This window comes from Poecilia latipinna, unplaced genomic scaffold, assembly GCF_001443285.1.
Source record: "Poecilia latipinna isolate Pla-1442-1.1 unplaced genomic scaffold, P_latipinna-1.0 Scaffold369, whole genome shotgun sequence".
Classification (NCBI taxonomy): Eukaryota; Metazoa; Chordata; class Actinopteri; order Cyprinodontiformes; family Poeciliidae; genus Poecilia; species Poecilia latipinna.
This window is the reverse complement of record NW_015112985.1, coordinates 235,385-251,413: the sequence shown is the minus strand read 5'-3', so window position 1 is coordinate 251,413 and position 16,029 is coordinate 235,385. Positions and strand designations below refer to the sequence as shown.

The 16,029-nt window shown below is 41.1% G+C and overlaps 1 protein-coding gene across 1 annotated transcript in view; it reads left to right on the top strand.

Annotated features, from left to right (window-relative positions):
• The first annotated feature begins 245 nt into the window (after nucleotides 1–245).
• Nucleotides 246–16,029, top strand: part of ptgfrnb (prostaglandin F2 receptor inhibitor b) — a 50,010-nt gene continuing 34,226 nt past the window's right edge. The window contains exons 1-5 of the mRNA XM_015036451.1: nucleotides 246–659; nucleotides 5,306–5,418; nucleotides 5,575–5,833; nucleotides 11,937–12,350; nucleotides 15,159–15,575. Coding sequence (XP_014891937.1) covers nucleotides 614–659; nucleotides 5,306–5,418; nucleotides 5,575–5,833; nucleotides 11,937–12,350; nucleotides 15,159–15,575 — 1,249 coding nt within the window. The 5' untranslated portion in view covers nucleotides 246–613. The remainder of the gene's footprint in view (nucleotides 660–5,305; nucleotides 5,419–5,574; nucleotides 5,834–11,936; nucleotides 12,351–15,158; nucleotides 15,576–16,029) is intronic.

Sequence of the window (16,029 nt, the reverse complement as noted above, 5' to 3'; positions counted from 1 at the left end):
TTGATTAAGACATGTTCATTTTTCATTCTATGGTGAGACTAGCGATACTTGATAATAAAATTACTCAAGCGAAAGTAAAAAGTACAGCGTAATTAAAAAAACTCATGAAAGTACATATGCAAATTTAACGAATTACTAATGTCCAACTGTCGGTGAGTAATAATATGTCATGAAAAGTGTCAGTAGCTCCACCTGGGACCTCCCTGCTTCCTCCTTGCTCACCTAACTTCCGGCCTCTCTCTCTCTCTCTGTCTCTCTCTCTCTCTCCGTCCCTCCTTCCCAATCAGCTTTATTCAGTCTGTGGATGTGTCTGCTTCGCTCCCACACTATTAAAAGCAGCTCAGTCATGTCAGCGTGTGGAAAATCGTGGGAACGCTCTCGCCGGGTCTTCATTTCTCTGGATTAGGATACACCGGGTGTGCGCTCGTTTTCTGGGCTTTTTGCGGCTCCGCTTGGGGTGTGTACGGAGCGCGGCGGACTGGCTGCCAAGAGTTTCATTAGGGTTTGACCCTCCATCTACGGGAGGGTTGGTTTTTCTTGTCCCAACCCAGGACAAAGGACGTGGGGAAAATTAAGGACTAAAGGGAGACGGCAGAGTAGGAGAGTGGTGAACATGGAACCCGGTTTCCTTGCACTCGCCTTTGGTCTTTTATTCATCGGTAAGATACCTCTCTCGATTTGCTTGATTGTTAATGAATGATTAACTCCTATGGCTCGTACCAGACTGGAAGTCATACGGAATGCCCTTTGGGAGTCTGTGAATTTGAACTATTTTGTTATTTCACATGCTCATGAGTTAGCAATTAAATTATTTATAACAAAATCACCATTGATGTAGTCCATCAGACGATTCGGCATACACTAGAAGTGTAATAATGTCTTTATTTGAATGCATTTTAAACTTAAACCACTGTTACCTGGTGGTAGCGGCTGGTAAGCGCTTCAAATTTTGGAGGAAAAGAATCAGCGACTGCAGCTAAATAACAGTGAAATTGGGCATGTTTTATCGTCGTTTGTTGTTTTTCTTTTACCCGAATTGATAATGAGAACCACAATGCAAAATGTAAAGGAATTAGTTTTAGTTTATACTAACTATTATGTAAATAGAGGGAAATAATCAAAAAAAGCAATTTTCCTAAATGGAATTTGGTGCATGAGAAATGTTTAGCTAAGTCTTCAATTCATGACTGACAAACATATAATATTAAAGTGCAACTACTTTCTTTTGGTTTTGATCACATCTCCCAGTTAAAGAAACCTAACATGAATCTCCTAAGGTAGTAATACTTATTATATCTGCAATAGCCTTTAAATTTTCTACATTTTAAGGTTTTAAAAGCATTTCTTGTTACCAGGTGTTGCAAACCTTTTTGGATTTTAAAGGGAGAAGTTGACTACAACTAACATTGAGTTTAAAATCCACATTTTTAATGTTCTTTATTGTATTTAATGAGACAAAGTTGGAAAAAATGGTATAAGAACACTTAAACTGAACTAAAATGATAACATAAATAACTGGAAAACGAGCTGAATTCTTTAAGTTAACTATTTGAACTAAAGAAAAATAAAAAATAAAAACAAACAATTTTTGTGGTTTTGGGTGCAACACTTGTATATTTTAGAAGATCTAAAACATACAAGTGAATTTTATCATAGAGGTGTCAGTTACTAAGTAAATGTGAGAAAGTAATGTCCATGTTGCGATTTACTTAACCTAAGTCAGGTGATAAACTCATCAGCTTCTGAAATTACAGAGTCATCAGCAAAACATGAGTAGAGCAGATTCTGCACAGAGTAGGAGTTAATCCACAAGCAGAAATTGAGGAAATATCTCTTAGCAAAGTAAAATTATCGCCTCACACTTAATTAAACTGCACTTCTACACATCCTGTTTCTTTACCGTCTCTGCAAAGACGGTAAAGTTGTTGTATTTTCCCTGTTTTTGTTTATTTTCTCAGGCTAACCTTTCATTAATCTGTCGGACTGTGTCTCCCTTGAGATCAATTTGTCCAGATTGAGGGGACAGGGTCCCATTAGCCAGCTTTTAGTCAAAGCGAGCCGGCCTCTGTGATGAACAGCATCGTTTGTTTCTGTTTCGCCAACACCGCCGCTGTCACCGCGTTTACAGTACCAGCCGCTGAGCCGGTTTTACCCTGCAGGAGGTACAGGCCGGGGACTTGTTCCCTGGCCTACCTGAGTGCTGAAGTCGCCATATGCTGATGGGCGTCACAGTGGGCTTCTCCAATGTGAACGCACGTGAGAGCAGGGGAGAGTTGGCTTAAATTAGTTCAGGGAAAGACGATCAGATGTCGCCAGCACGCATGCGGTTTTGCATTTCTTGTACTTATACATGCACCAGATCTTGCAGAAGCCGCAACCGTGATCTTTAGCTTCCAAACTAAAGTTTAATAATGCTCACAGCATTTTTTTTGTTTTCCTTTTTATTTGCATGTTCTGAGACTGCGCTGACGTATTCGTTGGTGTCTGGGTTCCTGTTTTGTGGTTGCCAAAATATCACACATACAGTCAGATTCACATGAGAAAGAAGAAGAAGCCTGTTGGTCAGACTTCTGCTTTAATGTCCCTGCCAGACTGTATAATTTCTCTCCTGGAATAAACCGAGTGCATCAGCACAGCTTTTTAGACATTCATGGCCTGAATCCAGCCTCTAACATCAGATTTTGATGATCCTGCCATGTTTTCTCACATTTTCCTCCAGAATCAGCATAAAAAAAAATACAAATATCGATCAAGTTTCAGGTGATACGTCTGCAGAAACCGATAGGGATCAGGTTTTTCTTTGAGCTGCAGGAATCTATAAAGTGCATGTTTTTTCAAATGCTGGTTTTTCTAAAATGGTTGGTTTGGTTTTACAACTGTATTTATGTTTATTTAATGACCCCGGGGTCAGGCCCGCGGCGCCGTTCGCAGTAAGAACCGCTAAAGGAGAGCAAGGGCTTTTTGTGAGTTAGAAAGTGAGCTTAATGAAAATAGAAGAAGCTCTCTGTGCAGCTGTTTGAGCTAAAATCAGAACTAGAAACCAAATTTGGACCCATTGAATGTGAACTCGGATTATATATAAAAAAATCAATCATTGACTTCATTTTTAGCTTTCAGCTCAAATCAGATTGGAAAATTCAAATTCGAATTGATAAGAGAGGAATTGTGTGGGTAAAACATTCGGCTGCCAGTCTGGCTTATCAGGCCTTGGTTTGCTTCTAACTGAACAAACAGTGTCTGCATGAAGGACACGGCTGCTCTGTTTATTTCTGCCGCCACCGTTGAAAATTTGCCTCAACTTTTTAATATTTTAAAAAGTGGAAAAAAACAAACAAAACAAAACAAAAAAAACATCTGAGCTGTGATTGTTTAAAATCACAGCCCACGCTGGATTTGCTTCCTTCGCCGTGTGAATCACGCTGTGGGCACGCTAACGGTTCAGCAGCTAAAGAGTTAAAGATGAATCCAGCTATGGGGCACCACCAGCATGCACCGGGTTTCTTATTTTACAACATCTTGACTCCTTGGAAGCAGAAGAAGCCCACACTCTGCAGGCTCACAGAAATAACAGCTGGCTCCCTTCCATAAGCTCCAATAGAGACGAACTCCTCAGTTTCACCGAGAGGCCTCTTTACGTGGGCATCTTTAAACTAAAACCAGTTTAGTTTTCAGCTTTAGACCCAACGAGGATGATCAGATGGCAGCAGCCTGGTGCATTTAGCATCTAGACAAGGTGAAGATTTTTTTTAAGGCATCCTACTGTGTTTTTTTTTCCCCAGTTAAAAAATGTTTAAAGTTGACTTTAAGTTTGAAAATATGACTAAGTGATTATATCAATATGCGGAACGGTAAAGACAGGAAGTAGTTAGTTTCAGGAAGTAATAATAATTAAAAAAACACCTGACCTCAGTCTATATATGTGTTCACATAATTACCACACTATGTTGCCATAGAAGTTCTTTAACCCATGTTTGCTTTCACTGTTACTGCTGTATTTAAAAAAACAAAAAACAGAACTGTAATAAACAAACAGTGCTCAGCCTGGTGGGGCACTAATACAGCCTGGCAGCCCACCAGGCTTATAATACACCGAGGGAAACCCTGGATGTGGAAAGGTATGCTGGAAAACAATCTGTGAATGCTGCGGTGTGTTCTGGATGATGCCTTCAGTTTGGACCAAAATCTTTCAAGAATGTTTCCAATAAAGAATTAAAAAAACTTCTGAAGGAGAAGAGTTGTCCAGCTGAATACGTTTAATCATGTTTTCTAGAATATTTTGAATATCATGACGGAGCAGCTCTGTTAGGTCAGTTCTTATTTGTTCTTTTTCTTAGACTTTTGTTCGTCATTTCAACATCTTTCTCCTCAACTTTCTAACCGTAGCGCTAGATGGGAAATTTAAGAAGTTGCAAAAGCAAATGAGGTGGGTTAGCAGTTGGGCAACAGGTGATGACGTCATCTAGGTCATGTTACTGTTCAATATTGTGTCGTCTGACCAGATATTAAGTTGTTACCATGACTGTCGTGACCCAACAGTCTTTAGTCAGAGGCCCGTTTTGATTTGTTGGAAGGCTGACTGCTATCAGAGATCCTTCCTGCTCGCAGCATCGCCATCCTCAGTTACTTTTTGAAGATATTTGAATGATATGAATTACAACAACATTCAGGATATAGAGTATCTTTGGGTTGAATGCAACACACCCACTGTACTATGCAAAGGAATTGCATCCGATTTGAGAAAAGTAGCAAAAAGTTCAAACAGGTTTTAAAGAGTGTCAGAAAGCCTGGAGATATATTCACCTCAAAAGGCCACCTCCAAAAAAATTACGTCAAAGTGTGGCTTCTTAGAAAGAAACTGGAACAAAATGAGGGATGACTCAGCGTAATGCGTCAGAATCCGCGCACAGAAAGTTAAAAAGTGCAGCCCATGCTCGACTAGCTCTTGCATCGTGTCATTATGAACGTCCCTGGTCCGTGTTTCCCTCAGGTCACGACAAGCCCGGCCTGTGTCGAGTCTTGGTATCTGTTGTACATGTCGAAACAGAGTTACAGTGTGAAAACATCACCCGCCTCCTCCTGAAATACAAAACTCCACCTGTGAGACGTTCGGGGAGCCACAGGCTGACTTTGCCGCCCGTTTTCTCCGCATATTGTTTGTAGCTTGAACGAACAAAACGCCTTACAGAACCCCGCACAAATATCCAAACTTTTAATTTTTAACTTACATAATATGGGTGTTGAGTGCCAAACAAGTCTCTGTTGTGTATTAAAGGGTTAATCTGTGGAGTTTTGTCTGTCCTTCCAGGTGGATGCTCGGCCCGTGTGGTGACGGTCTCTCCTGGTCCATTAATCAGGGTGGAAGGTCAGCCGGTCTCCATCAGGTGTGACGTCAATGACTATGGAGGACCTAGTGAGCAGGTATTGTCTTGGCATTTATGCTAATTGTTGTTTTTGCTCTGTTAAAAATGATCAACCACATTGATGATGGAAGATTGTTGGGTTATACGAAGAAGCAGGATCAGAAAATGGTGGTTCACTGACTGAAGGTCACTGTTATCCTCCTCTGCCCTGCAGGATTTCGACTGGGAGATGTCCAGGGATGGAAACGAGCCAAGGAGTCGAATCATCTCCACCTTCGAATCCAGTTTCTCGGACCCTTCGTTCAGCAGGCGTGTCGCGTCCGGTGACATCTCAGTGGTGCGTCTCCAGGACAACGAGGCGGAGCTAAAGATCGGCGAGGTGAAGCTGACAGACTCCGGTTTCTACCTCTGCCGAACGCCGAGTACCGACCCGACCACCAGCGGCAACTACGACGCTCAGGTCCAGCTCAGGGGTAAGATGGGAAGAAATCTGAGTAAAGGCAGCATTTTTCCAATAAACTCTGTCCAAGCATCCCCGTATCATGCTGCTGCCATCACCGTGTTTCACAGTAGGGTTTTCAGAGTACTGGTTTTCTGCCACACATAGCTGTGTTGGTTCATTTAGCAGCTTTCTCCATTCCTCACTAGAGCTTTGCTAACTATCTATTTATATCCTCCTGCACACACACTGTGTGAACGCTGGTTTTAGACAATTACTGGCCTGCACACAGACATAGAGCACACACTCTGGTGGTGGAGAGCAGATGTCAGGTGGGAGTACTTGGCTTGTGTCGAATTAGAACCAGGGAGATGGAGATTTGGAGAGAATCTAAATGACATTGTACGACTGAAAACGTTGGACGAAGCTGTGCCATTCAGCACACTGAGGGTTTATTTTTCCAATTAATTTTTAATTCTGTGTTGGCTAATCATTGCAGCATTTTTGCAACTTAAAAGCATGCAGCTCAGTAAGTTGCAATCACTTTAGATCCATTGCAAGGATTAGAGGTAAGAGTGCTAAATGTTATCAAAGTTAGCAAATATGCTGAATCCCTGAGCGAAATATTAGCTCGGCTATTAGCGGAAATATGGCCGCTCTTGTTTCATAGTAACGTTGTCGAGTCTGGTGATAAGTCTAACAAATTTTCATGCTGCATTGCTACGCTAGTGCTGCCTTGCATTGCAAAATATTTATTTTGTGGCTCTGTCATTTTGAAGTAATTAACAAAACTTTTAAGAGTAGGTCAAGAAAGATAAGTCAGGCCCTCTCGCATCACCTGCACAAAAGTTCATCTCAATAAATTTCAATAGCATCAGAGATTTTAGATTCATTGCTCTTTTAGCAAGTATGCTAAATGTTTTCAAAGTTAGCTAAAATGCTAAACTCCTAATCAAAACATTAGCTTGTCTATTAGCGGGTTAGCTGAAGTGTGACCACCGCTTTAACCTTGTTGGTTGTGGTGACTGCGACAGACTGGCGACCTGTCCAGGGTGTACCCCGCCTCTCGCCCGGAACGTGAGCTGGAGATAGGCACCAGCACCCCTCCCGACCCCACTGAGGGACAAGGGTGAAGGAAAATGGATGGATGGATGGATGGATGGATGGATGGTTGTGGTGAAAAAAATCTAGCAAACATTTATGCTACGTTGCTACGCTGGTGCTGCTTTGCAATGCAAAACATTTATTTTGTGACGCTGTCGTTTTGAAGTTATTAATAAATGTTTAAGGGGAGGTCAAGAAAGGTCAGCCAGACCCTTTCACATTATCGAACTCAAACTAAATACGTCAGTCAATGCTGTGTTTGTGTGGCTAGCATTTTTTTTTTTTTTTTTTTTGGGTTTCCTTAATCGTAAAGTTATTATATTATAAAGCCGGCGAATGTAGTTTGATACACCTTGTAATTGTTGTTGATGTTTAAACCGGGTGGGACTCAAAGCTAGACTTTAGCCAAGTCTTACAATTCTGCAGTTTTTGTCTGGTTGTGCTTGTGAGCAAAAGTGCCACTGAGATGAAAGTGAAACTGTGAGGTTAATGTCCTGAAACATAACAGCAGCATGGAAAAGTACCAAACATGAAACTAAAATCACTTCAGCGAAGGTTCATGTTTAATACAGAACAACTCATTTAATTACAGAAAGTGAACTAAAGCAAATCTACCTCAGTTTGTTTGCATTCATTGTAAAGAGGAAGTAGACCATAGCAACAACCTGTTCAGCAACAGTTTACCCTCCTGGGAAAGTACTTTTCTTTTTTTTTTTTTTTTTAACTGATGAATGACATTTGCGACTCAAATTCGATATGATCTCAGCCTGCCTGATCCCAGAGATCAACTGCGACTCTTCCTCATCTGACGGCAAAACGTTGAAAACATAATCGGTATTAATTTGCACATGAGCGCTGATTCTGATTTGAGATAAACTGTGACGAACTGGCTTGAAGCTTGGACCATTAACGAAGTTGACCATGCCGTCTATGCATATTTTCCACTGTTTCCCCTTGGTTTTAATTGGCTTTCCGTTTCATAATTAAGAACAAGCTTTCTGTTTGGCAACCCAGGCCCCTGAAAACCAAACCCCCCTTCCAGTTCAGTACATTTATTTCCTTTAAAGAAAACAAAAAAAAAAAAACATCTTGCGTGGGAGGAGAAAGACGGGATCTTTCTCGCTCCGAAGCCTACATTTTAAGAGATGAAGTGACGGAGAGCGTAATCAGACAGCAGGTTAGTTATCTCCATAATGCACCATCATGTTCGGCTGCTCTCTGCTTCCCAGCACAGCTCCCCAGACACCTTGTTAAATTTAGACCTGAATTAACAAGGCGGCCGTGTTTGCATGCGAGCGAGCTCGTTGTGTGCATGCTAAGCATATGTATTAGCATTCGCAATGATTTCCACGCAGATACCTGCTCGCGTACTTCAAGTCACGAAGAGTTAGATTTCCACCAGTTGAGAGAGACGAACACGATCGCGCGTGTGCGACGTTCTCGTTGCTACGCCGAGGATGTTTGGTTATGTAAGAACAAGGGAAGTTTGCTGAGCCTTTTAGGCTAATTTTAATAGGCAGAACAAAACACAATTATGTGCACCGTCCTTGTTATGTGCAATAGATGCTCAGCTCAGTGTAGCAGGTTTCAAAGAGCTCCCCAAACATCAAAATGGATCTTACTATTATTACTATTATTATCTTTTGATGACTAACTTGAGCATCTTTGTCGACTGAAAGGGATTAAGTCTCCAAGTCGAAGCATGCTGGACATTTTGGTGCCAAATTTAGTAAGTGAATTTCCTGTTGCCACTAAAAGAGTACCACAAAGAAAATCAGCTTTTTTTTTTTTTTTTTTTTTCCTGCTCATTGAGCCTCATATTTTGTCCTACTCATTCACAAACTCCAAACTCTTCCAACACCTGATTGGTCTGTCCTTTAGGGACTCTGGTATTGGCTTGATTTCATCGACTCAATTTTTTTTCTTGACTTCCTACAGTTTGTTGAGCTTAGATAATCCTAAAATACTAATTACAGAATCGCCGAAACAAAAAAGCCAAGCTTGACATCCTGATATTTCAAAAATAATAAGATTATCTGGAAAAACGAGGAGAGGGGCTTGTTTTCTGGTTTAATGAAGCTGTTACATCTGTTTCCTGCTAGACAGCATTGTTTTCTCAAGTTGATGAAGTAACTTGAGAAAACACGTTATTTGTCAGTTTATGATGCTACAGTAAACTCTTGGTTAATATCTTCACAAGCTGATATAACGAAGCTGCAAGGAAGATTAAAATGGACTCCAGAACTTGAGATAAACAGGAATCCCAGTAAATTAAATGCAAAATAAGGTTTTCTCAAGCTAGTAACATAAAAATGACCTTTTATTTGATATTTTTAGATGTTGTATGTTTTTATTGATCACTTTAGTTAAATAGATCTACATAAAGCTGTGTTTTCATTTGGTGATATGAGTTGGACTAAAAAAAAAAAAAAAATCAGAGTGGTGTTCTTTGTTTTTTTTTTTCAAACCGAATGCTTCCACAGCAAAGTCTGTCTTATGGGATGTAAATGTGCCATCCGTGTAATTCCAACAATGCACAACTATGTTCTTCTTATTCTGGGCCATCTGCCTCTTGTTGGCCACATTTTCAACATGACTAGAATCGCTTTCCAAACCGGACAAATTTAGAGACGAAGCTCGTGAACACTGGGAGCTGCTAGGACTTTGATGGGGCTAAAATAATGGGCTTTGTTCTCCAATGGAGGAGGTTCAGATTTACAATTTATTCATGTCGGTAACATGCATTGCATGGTTGTTTTTTGCTGTAGAATGCTGTACTTTTGTCACAAGATGTTTGAATAACTCGGATCACAAGACAAAAAAAAATCTCCTGCTGTAATAAAACTAAAATGAATGGCTTATCCGTGATTTTGTTCATAACTACCTGTGATACCGTCATATAAGGTGGTGGCAGTATTATGCTTTGGGAATCAGGAAATACCTGATGGACTAAAAACCAGAGTTTTTGAAGGTTTACCTTGAAATGTGCACGTTGCAGTTTCTGTGAATCCACTTTATTCAAAATTTGATGTCAATCTGACAATAATCATTTATATCAAGGAGCCATTCAGTGATTTTATTTTTTTCTTGCAGGGTTTGCTTTTTACACATAATCATTTTGTATTTTACTTGAGATTATTCAAGTGTGATCTTCAAATCTTTCTTTTATTAATTTCTTTATCTACAAATCTTTCAATAGTAAAGTATTTAGTAACATACCATTTGGTCTTTTTAAAAATGAAGCTCAGAGGGACGAGAGGTTTTACATTGTTACATCTTCAGACAACCTCTGCAGTCAGATGTTCTCCTTCAAGTTGTTCAGATAGAAAGAAAATGTTATTCTGCTTTTAGCTAATTTTTAGTAAAAGAGAAAAGAACTTAATCTACTTTATGCTCACAAACAACACTCACAGTCTCCTCAGTGGTCTTGCTATCTATTGCCTCTGCTCAAACTTGTCATGAATGATGTAGCTCTTCACCAACAACTGCTAAAACAGTATTTGACCTAATCCAATTAAAACGTTCATAATGTGTTCATTGTTCTAAAATATATTTCCTATTAAAAGCAGACATGTTGAAACAGGAAATTCTGAAAGACGACTGCGTTCAGATGAGCGATTTAAAATGAGTGACTCATCCCTTTTTGCTTTTGTGCTTGTGACACATTGTGTTAAAAATCTAAACATGTTGGTGGAGCTAATGAAGCAGAGCCTGTGTGCAGACAGGCAAACCCTACTGTGAGGTTACCATTCGGCATTATTAACCCCCCGTATCTCTGCCGCTCGCATTCCGATCCTCAAAGCATCCGTCTGTTCCCTCACTTTTCCCCGTTGTGAAACGATGAGACGTGGATTCAACTGAAAACAGTCATAAAGGGAAGGAAAAAAAAGAAAAGGGACACCCCCGGTTTTTATTTTGGACTCCTCAAAGTGAGTCATGTGGTTGGTTTCAGTAAGAAAATGGTCTCAGTGGTGTCGCAGGCCACTTATCAGAACCTACTCGGACGCCGCCTGATCGTCGCATTTAGCTGTGAATTCAAAACAAAAGAAGTCCGGCATAAAAGAGTTGAGCTAATGCTGTTGTGTGGAAGTGAAAGGGAGAGTTTATTGGGTTACCTGAACACTCCCTGGGCGTGTTTTATGCCACACATGCAATCGGACGTTTACTGCCTTCTCCTGGAACCGTTTGTTTACTTTGTTTCTGCTTTTAGCAGTGGCCCTGGTCGTATTACCGCAAGTAGATTTACCAGCAAAGCTTGAATTATTTCTTAATTTTTTTTCTTATAAGGAGTGTGAATTGTGTCGGTTAAACCGAAAGCTGCTTAATGGTGTAGAAATGTCTAAAGGTCATCATAGTTTATGAATTCATTGCTCCACCTAGTTAATGTCTCACTAACGGCTGAGACACTGAGTCATAACCCTTCAGCTTAACTTGGTATCTCTACTTGAATTATTTACCAAAGAAATGCTCCTGTTACTTTTGGTGTCATTTTTTTTTTCTTCTTATTCAAAAAAAAAAAATCAAGAGATGCACACAAGTTGTGAATGTCTTGCATTTTCCAATTAAAATTTTTTTTTTTTTGTAATATTGTAAATCACCAGAAATACTGGTGCTAATGACTTAAAACAGCATTTTTAATTTTCTGTAGGTGCACAGTGTCAATATATGAGTAGAACAAGCCGTCACTAAAAAAAAGGCATGTTCTTATAAATGTAGTTGCAGAAGAAACTTGAGTGGTTGGAGGAATTGGATCATTGGACCGCTCAGTTGGGATAATTTGGCAAGGTAAAAGCCAAAACCGAATGTTATGATCTACAAACGAAATGCGTTGATAAAACCCTGAACAAATCAGTTGCATGAAACATGGTGATGGTAGCATCAAGCTTGAGGAAGATGGATGGAGCTAAATAACCGTGGAGGATGACCTGTTTGGTTGCTCATGGTTGTAAAATGAATTTTCATCGTCTGTTATCTGGTTAGCGTTTGACTCATTCATTCATAAAATCCTGTCTTTCTGTTTTTCCCTCCATTAGTTATCCCCAACACCCTCAAGGTGACCCCCCAGACTCCTCCCCCGGTCGTCCAAGAGGGACACGACCTCACGCTTTCCTGCAGCGCCACGCGAGAACTGACCTTCCCTTCGCTGACCTACCTGTCCATCGCCTGGTTGGTGAAAACCAGCGGCGGCTCTGAGGAAATCCTCACGTTTGGCCCCCAGGGCGACGTCGTCACGGGTCCGAGGTTCACCCGCCGCTACCTTGACGGGGACCTCCGGCTGGTTCCAGGCAGGAACGGCGCGTTTGAGCTGGTGATTTCCAGGGTCACCGCGTCCGACGAAGGGACGTACGCGTGCACGGGGGCCGAATGGACGAGTGAAAGCGGAGGGAAGTGGACGAAGATTGTGGAAAGCTCCAAAGAGATGGGGGCCGTTTCAGTCACACCTACAAGTAAGAAAAACTACCCCGTGTTTGTGTTTTTAAGTCTCTTCTTTTTACCAGTAAACTATCAAGTATGGAGTCTGAAATGGTTCCTTGTTAAAGAGTGAGCTTAGCAGCTGCCTCCTAATCACTGCTTCAGGTTTTAGGCTACATTAGACACAATTTGTGTTAGATTCTCATTCCCAAATGTTGGCAGTCAGACTGCATTGTGGGTAATGTAAGCAGCAGGCTTTAGCAAATGGGAAGAATGTGTGAAAAGAAAAGATGCCTGCGACTGCACAACAGATTTTAGAGCACTGTGCTCAGATGAATGCTGTTAGTATCATCAGTTTGCTCTTTTATGACCACTTTTTATGTGGACAATTTAGATTAATTCATTTTATCTGTGGAAAATCTTGAATTTTTAACACCCAATGCTTAGTGTTCAAAACTCTTACATTTTTTTGTCATGCTACAACAAATTTCACTGTATTTTATTGAGCTTTTTGTGAGAGAGAGAGCTATATATAAGCAGTGCATGATTGTGAGATCGATGGTTCGACAATCTGTCAGCAGCTCGTAGTTGTGCGGAAATCTGAGAAATGAGAGGACGGATGGAACTAAACACATGTCAACCCTGATGGAAAACCTGTTGGAGGGAAAGTCTGGAGAACAGGGCGGAGGTGCACCGTCCATCAGCGAGAACTGTTGTAAACATACAGCCAGAGCTAGACACTAAAAACAAACCAAAACTCCACTTTTCACACTTTATTAAAGAAATCTTTGTTAAATTTCCTTCAAAGTTATACTCTACTTTCTCTTAGTCTATCATAAAATCTCAAACACGTGCAAAGTATTTTGTGGATGTAAGAAGATTTGAAAAAGTAGAATATTTTTGCAAGCCCCTGTGTCCATTATCCTTAAAAATGTATAAGAAAAAGAAAAGTTCTTCTGAAGCATGGAGAACTCTGTGTTGTTTGTCGAAAGCGGTAAATCCAGTAACCGTATCTTTTTTGTTGACTCTGGTGTCTGCTGCTCAGCCCAGAACTAATCTATCTGCTGGGATTGTAAGATGCCGGCGTTAACACAAGGTATCCTCAGATTGTTTCTCTGTGAGGTGAAGGCAATGTTGAAGGAACACAAAGAAAGGGAGAGTTAATTTGTAACTTGCTTGAATGGCGTGTAGAATCAATCTGTGTCGAATGGCACTTCATCAAAAAAAAGAAAAAAAAAGAGTGACTCATTGCGTCCGTTGCTCATAAGCCCAATTGCCTTGTGGAGGAAATCAATTCCTGCCGGTCTGTGCCTTGATGCTCTGCGCTTTATTGCACTCCCTGGGCTCCGTTTGTCCTTCGCCTCAAATCTGAATACCTTTTAGTTCTGTCGCTTAAAACGGATCAAAGCTGGTTGGCAAGCCCACCTTCAAAGGACGTCTTTAAATGAAAACTCTTCAGAGTGAGGCTCGTGTGTCGTCAAGACATCGCCACAACAGATAGTTTTCAGATCCGGGCTGTTCGCTTTGGGGTCGCCACGCGAAGGAGCGACTCTTTGTGCCGACGAGTCGGAAGACAAGAAGTGTGAGAAGAGCGAGCGGGCGTGGGAGAGTTCCAGGCCCGTTGTGTGGCTCTCTTTGTTTTAGAGGGATCCTCTTCACCGAACCTCTCTCTACTCTCCATCTTGCTCTCTCCCAGGAGGTTCATGACCCTAAAATGGCCCTCGTTCTGCCTTATCCCATCTACACAGAGGCCCCGCTAGACACAGTCATTCACTGAAGTTGCTGTGGAGACCATATCTTCTATCTCTCTAGGTTACCGTATCCTCTGAAGTGCTCTAGAGCGCTCAGTGGTTCCTAATGAAACCAAACATGAACTGCACAACCAGGTCTAGGACTCGAGTCATTGTGGCCAAGTCACTTCGTATTGACTTACTGGCTTTGGTAAAGAGGATGAGAAAAGTCAAACAGAGTCTGCTTTGTCCCTTTTGTCCTCCTCCAGACACCACACAGAGACTCCTTCCCGTTTTACTTGTGTTGACGTTGCTACTAGAGATAATATTCAAACCGCTGATCCTATTGATGGTGTAAAGATACACGGGAAAGACTGACGTTTTTAATATACTTGCCCATTTTTTTTTTTAATCATCGAATGGGACTGTAAATGTCATCTCGAGCATCTCTGCTGAAAGAACGCCATGGGAAAGAGAGAGTCTGCCTTTCACCCTTCAGTTCCCAGTTTGATATGTTGCTCTATTTTTAAAGATTAAGTTTAGTCTTTTATTTTCTATATAGTTTCTCTCAAACACTTATGATCAAATAGACTCCTAAAATGAAACAGAATTTTCCACTATTCCATCATTTGGACACCCTCTAAATGAAATTAGTGTTATGCTAGCCACTCAGCTAGCTTATTGGCTACAGGCTCAGCTACCATAACAAAGAGCCTCCTGAAGTTTTACTTGCTTTCGGATAAGGATTATATTTATAAACTTTAGTACCATTTTTTTCAAAAACTGGTCCAACTAAAATGTGAATTCAGAGCTATAGTCGTTCAGCTGGACACACAGTTAGCATAATGCTAATTTTGATGTTTGAGCACTATGCTAGCGAGCCAAGCTATTGTAAGGTTTAGGTTTGTAGCATTTCATTGGAATCAAAAATGTTTACAAATTTTCCCTTTTTTTTTTTCAAGAACCAAAACATTGCAAAGTTAGCATGTTTTTTTTCACCTGTTATGCAAAAAATAAAAAAAACTGTGTGTGTGTGTATATATATATATATATATGTGTGTGTATGTTTTGTGCAACTTTAATCTGGATCCTGTGCTTTTCTTTTGTCTCAAGATCGTTCCCTCAATGTGAAAGCATCATCTTCACCTTCCTCGCAATCCTCCACTTCACTGCTTCTGTCTCCTGGCAACACGCTGACCCTCCTCTGCCACGTCTCTGCCGACAACCTGGACGTCCTCTCCTTGGAGGTGACCTGGCTGGCCGACGATGGCGAAATCATCACCGTGAACCGCAGCGGCGTGGTGAACGCCAACTCGGTCTCGAAACGAGGCGAGGCGAGCCTGGAGAAGACCGGAGACAGCGACTACAGGTTGGCGGTCAGGGGCGTGAGCAGCAGGGACGGCGGGGTCTATACCTGCCGGGTTCAAGCCTTTATCGAGGAAGGACGTGTCACAGGAGGAGGAGCAGGGCGGTGGCACATGGTGGCAGAGAAGACCTCCAACCCCGTGACTGTGAAGGTCTCCGAAATCAGTAAGTAAATCCACAGCATGTTTTTTAACCGCTGTTATAAGATGACTGAATGACGAGCTTCATACACTATATAAAAAGATACAAAACCAATTCAAACTTGGAATGGGCCAAAATTCCAATAAAGAAGGATACTTAAAATGTTTGATGGAGTTTAGATTTACAGTGACTGTTAATAAAGTCTAATAAAATATTTAAAATACCCATCTCTAGTATTCTGATGGTTGCATAATTTCGGTAATCCCTAAGGTCCTGAAACTGGAAAAGTTTAGTCCTATTTAATGCCAGAAAGGGGGGGGGAGTGTTGCATATCTTTTTATACAGTGCAAGCAATCTGCTTTCAGTTATATGTGCTGCTACATTTTGTTTCCGAAACAAGGAATGAATGTAAACGCAAGGTTGTATGTTTCAGGAAGTGCTCTTACGCAGTATCTCACCCCAAAATGCTGTTAGAAAT